Consider the following 5,000-nt stretch of genomic DNA (forward strand, 5'->3'; position numbering starts at 1 on the left):
CCGACACCGGTCCTCGTGACCTTCAGCAGCGTGGTGGCGTGTGACCACGCCTCCCTGTAACCCGACACCGGTCCCGTGGTCGTACCTGCAGCCGGCTCTTCCTCTGCAGCAGCTGAGCCTGCAGCAGCTCTCGGCTCCTGGCGGCGGCGCTCAGCTCCCCCTGCAGGCAGTCGGACGCCTCGGCGCCGAACACAGAGGTCAGCAGGTCGCCCTTCAGCTGCAGCAGGCTGAGGCGCTCCTGCAGCGGGGCACTGCCCTTGAGCAAACGCTGGGCCAGGAGGAGGGAAACAGTTAGCTCAGTGTGTGTGTGTGTGTGTGTGTACTGAACCATTGACAGACAGAACTTCTTGTTTTTTGGCTTTCGGCCATAATTAATAATAACTAGTGAGAAAGATGAAAGCCGCCGACCGGCCGATGTTTCTAACATTTAAATACATGAAGCACAGATATTCAGCCTCTCTGATCTCCATCTGCAGTAAATCACCTCAAAGTCGACATGGCGGGTTCTTCACACTGAGAACGATCGGCTGCATGCAAGTTATGACTTTTATTCACAGGCTGCTCTTTATACCAGAAGAGGCTATAAATCATGATTTATTGGGACGAAACCAAGCAAAGATGTCAAATCAGGCGTTCAGCACTCCCATATAGATAGATAGATATATCTATAGGTATATCTATCTATATATATAGATTTATCTATCTATATCTATATATATCTAAAGATAGATTTATCTATCTATATCTATAGATATATCTATCTTAAATATATATATATATAGATATCTATATATCTGATATCCCATATAGACCAGAATGGACCAGTCCTTGGTTTTTAGAAACATATTTTTCCGCCACCTTAAGCGACGTTTGGATCCGGCTCCATTAATGAGTCATTATTTGAAGGTCACCTCTATGATCATCAGATCATATCGTTCACCTCTCACTGTGTGTTTTACCTCGATGCCCTGGACCAGCATGGCGATGTGGGAGGAGTCAGTGACCTCGGCGGAGGCCTCCAGAACCTGAGAGGTCATGTGGCTCCACTGGGCGAAGACCAGCAGCGGGTCCTGGAGCAGGTTCCTCAGGCCCGACTCGGACTCGGAGCACAGCCGGGTCGCTCTGCACTTCACACTGAAACACGAGCCCAGAGACCTTCAGCGGGGAGGAGCCACACGGCCGTCACCTGGACCCCCACCATGCCGCGATGACGCTCACATGCTGCACTCGTTATTGTTCTGCAGCGTAAAACTCTTTATGGACAAATATATAACTAGTTTTGTTTAGTTTTTCCCAGGTTTCAGTTTATTATCTTTAAAAGATATTCAGTGTCAAACAGGCTAAACTGCAGCAACAATAAGATATTTATTTGCAAAATATGAGTTATTTTTTGCCCAGATAGAACTGTGCTTGTGTTCTATGAAAGTGTTTTTTTGTCTGATGGAGCGATCTGCTTTGATTGAACGTGAAATTCTGTTATTTGAAAAGCACAGATGGAGGAGTCACAGGGGGGGGGGGGGGGAGTCCCCGACTCATATGCAACCCAGAGGGGGTCAAATCCACTATTTCCTATTTGATGGAGCCCAGCCAGCGTAATTGCATGTTTTGCTGCTCGTTTAGATGGAAACGTTGTGGCTGCGCTTAAGTTTCCTTGAACGTCCGTCCCTCGCTGTGGAGAATGTGAAACATCTCATCTCAGAGGCACAAACCTCTGTTTCTGTTTATTTGACGCTATCTTTTTCAGAAAATGATAATTTGATGTGGAGCTCATGAACAGGACGGGCGGCCTCCATCCTTTTTGTTCCCGTTGTCTGCACTGAAGCGTCACCGTGTCACTGTGCGTGTCACACGCTGTTACATGTCATTCAGTCATTCGTCAACACAAAGAGGAGGACTGTGTTCACAGAGGGGCGGCTGCTCCAATGACACGTGTGTGCACTGAGTATTGCTCTATACCTTTGGAATAACACGCTAATAAGGCACCTACACGTATCGTGTTAGAACTACCGTGTTTGGCCACTAGGGGCGCTGCGGAGCAATGATTGGCGCGACGCATCAAGACCCACGAAGAGACGAGAAGGACGGAAACTACTCAGCTTTGCAAATGTTTTCCACATGAGCGAAGACAGAGAGAGGGACGTTGTTGTTCATGAATCAATTCTATTGGCCGGCAGCCTCAGCCGCCTCCTCACAGGAGCACTCGTCAGTTATTTGTAGGGAGGCATATATGAGTAAAACATGTGCTTCGGTTATTGATCTTCATTGTGCAGTTTATTGCAGCGCCGGTAGAACTGAAGCTAACGCAGCTCCGCTAATGTTAGGTTGTAGGTTAGTTTGACTTTGCACATGTACATAAGGAAAGTTTCTGCTTTAAATTAATACATATAGCAAGATATTATAACTAGGAAATATAAGGGAGGATATTAATATGTCTTCTGAAGCATAGGAGAAGGACTCTGTGTATTAGATGATTCATGTACATGGAAGAAGTCGTGTTTATCACTGGGACGGTTGTTTCCTTCCCACTCTCCGTTCTCCTGTACTCGTCACACCGGGAGAGAAACACGAGGAGCTCCAGCGAGCGACCCGCCACCTACCTCTGATGCTCTTTGACCACGGCCAGGACGTCGTCGGAAAGGTGGCGCGAGTCCTGGGAGAACCTGAAGAGCTCCTTGAGCTGAGCCTTGAGGAGCTCCACCTGGGACTCCTCCCCGGCCAGAGTGTTCCTCACGCCCTGCAAGACACGAGGTCGACCGCCGGTGAGCGCCAGACCTCATTCTGCCGGTTAGCGGTGCGTGTGATCGTTGCAGTGAGTATTTTCGGGGTGTTTGTTTGAGGGATAATTGGCTGTTGGATCAACGGGAAATTGTTCAGACTGTTGGAATAATGGGCCGCGGCTACGATGGGTTCAGAAACAACATCATGGCTGAGACACACAGAAAGCAGCTCCCTCCTGCTTTATGACGGACGTGTTCTGGTCACAAACTTTGAATAACGACAATGTAACGACAAAAACAGCTAATTCAGTCTCTTCACGAGGAGCGGCTCCGAGGCTGAGAGCCAGACAACAGGAAGAGTTCCCGTCTTCCTAAAGGGAGACAGCCAAGCGGCTGCAGGTGATGAACAACGCGTGAGCTTCAGGTGCGTCGAGGAGGAAGCAGCAGCGCTGCTCTGATTGGCTGCCGTCCAGCTGGCGGACACAACGACTTCCATCAGCCGGCGATGGCACAGCTGCGCTGATGTGAAACCACAAATCCTTTCCAGTAATTCATGAGGGAATGAATTATTAAACACACCGCCGCCTCGTACTTAAGGTGAGGCCCATTACCGGAGGACGCTCTGCCGCTGTTTGGCATTTACATCCCTCACCTCTTCATGCTAATTCTCACAAGCAGAATATTTCTGCGGCGTCGTATTTGCAATGCGGACGAGCCGGAGCTGCTCGCGACGCGCCGCACGTCCCGAAACTCAACGTGAACCGGCGGGAGCGCGTCGCCGGCTCGTTGAGCATCCCGGCCACGCGCTGCCCTCCAGCCGCCGCGTGGAGCGGAGCGTCATCCTGGGGGAGGCGCAGCGTGCCGCGTCCACGCCCACACAGCGCCGCCCACCAGCCCACCGGACAGAGGGGCGGGTGTGAGGGCCACATGGGCAGCGGGGCCACATGGGCCGGGGGCCCGGGCAGCGGGGCCACGGCAGACTGTGTTCCCAGTGCGCCTCAACGTTTAAAATATGCGGCGACGGTATCAGCTCTGGGACGAGAGGAGGAGTTCTGTTTGTGTCAAGAGGATATCATGACAGAGGAAAAGGAAATGAACGTGTGCCTCACAGAATGGAAAGAGGAGAGGGGGGGGGCAGATGGAGCGCAAACACATTTGGGATTCTGGGAGTGAGCGAGGGTTCAAAGACTCCTCCTCAAATCGTCTTCCCTTTGTAGTGTGACTGACCTCTGGAGCAGTGGGGAACTCACTCACTGACCTTCAGGATGTTGTTTATCTCCTGACCACCAGGGGGCGACTCCTCTGGTTGTATAGAAGTCTATGCTTCACGTGTTAAAGCTGCATTCTCTCTCCTGACCACCAGGGGGCGACTCCTCTGGTTGTATAGAAGTCTATGCTTCATGTGCTAAAGCTGCTTTCTCTCTCCTGACCACCAGGGGGAGACAATATGTTGCGTAATCCTACCGAGTATTTCCTCCACCGGCCCACCATCTGCTCCTCGGTCCGGTCGGTGCGGCCCCGAGCATCGCGGGGCTCCTCCAGGTTCTGGTCCAGACCCTCCGCCAGGTCCTGGTCCAGGCCCTCCTCCAGGTTCTGGTCCAGGCCCTCCTGCAGGTCCTGGTCCAGGCCCTCCTCCAGGTTCTGGTCCAGGCCCTCCTCCAGGTTCTGGTCCAGGCCCTCCTCCAGGTCCTGGTCCAGACCCTCCTGCAGGTCCTGGTCCAGCCCCTGCAGCAGCACCCTGAGGCGGCCGATGTCTTCTCCCAGCCGCTGGCACCGGGCCCTGTACTGGCTGTGGGAGTCCAGGCTGCAGCGCAGGCCCTCCTCCGCCTCCCACAGGCCCTGCCTCAGCCTCTGCCAGCCCAGCCTCAGCTCCTCGGCCTCCTCCATCACCGCCTCCGCCCCGCAGGGGGAGGTGTTGCCCCTCACCGCCTCCGCCACGCCCTCGATGTGCTGCAGGGTCTTCTCCTCGCCGGCCACGCTGTCGTCCAGAACCTGACACGGGGGTCAGGAGGTCACACGTTACAGCCCGTGTTTCACATGAAAAGAAGTATTTCTCTGAACATGAACGTGTTGTGGGTTTGAATGTCTCTCTGCGGTGGAATCATTCACCAGGAGGACCTATTCTTCTTTTGGTTGGTGCTTCCAGAGCATTAAAGTAAACACAGCGCTGAGTTTGAGAGAGGCTCCTCCCCTCTGACAGTTGAACACGACTGACGGCTCCAGCGCCTCACCTGCAGGGCCCGGAGCTTGCTCTCGGCCGTGTCCTTCCTCTCCAGGAGGTCG

General features: G+C 53.1%; 1 protein-coding gene across 5 annotated transcripts in view; it reads right to left on the minus strand.

The window, feature by feature from the left end:
* The window catches only part of syne3 (spectrin repeat containing, nuclear envelope family member 3), a 19,855-nt gene that overhangs the window by 7,996 nt on the left and 6,859 nt on the right, over nucleotides 1-5,000 (minus strand). For all 5 annotated transcript variants that reach the window (XM_056425845.1, XM_056425844.1, XM_056425846.1 and 2 more), the window contains 5 exons: nucleotides 4,949-5,000; nucleotides 4,182-4,709; nucleotides 2,598-2,734; nucleotides 960-1,134; nucleotides 86-268 (listed from right to left, as the gene is read on the minus strand). The exon at nucleotides 4,949-5,000 is cut by the window's right edge and continues 104 nt beyond it. In XM_056425845.1, the coding sequence (XP_056281820.1) occupies nucleotides 86-268; nucleotides 960-1,134; nucleotides 2,598-2,734; nucleotides 4,182-4,709; nucleotides 4,949-5,000 (1,075 nt within the window). The remainder of the gene's footprint in view (nucleotides 1-85; nucleotides 269-959; nucleotides 1,135-2,597; nucleotides 2,735-4,181; nucleotides 4,710-4,948) is intronic.

Source organism: Pseudoliparis swirei, chromosome 11 (assembly GCF_029220125.1).
Source record: "Pseudoliparis swirei isolate HS2019 ecotype Mariana Trench chromosome 11, NWPU_hadal_v1, whole genome shotgun sequence".
Lineage (NCBI taxonomy): Eukaryota > Metazoa > Chordata > Actinopteri > Perciformes > Liparidae > Pseudoliparis > Pseudoliparis swirei.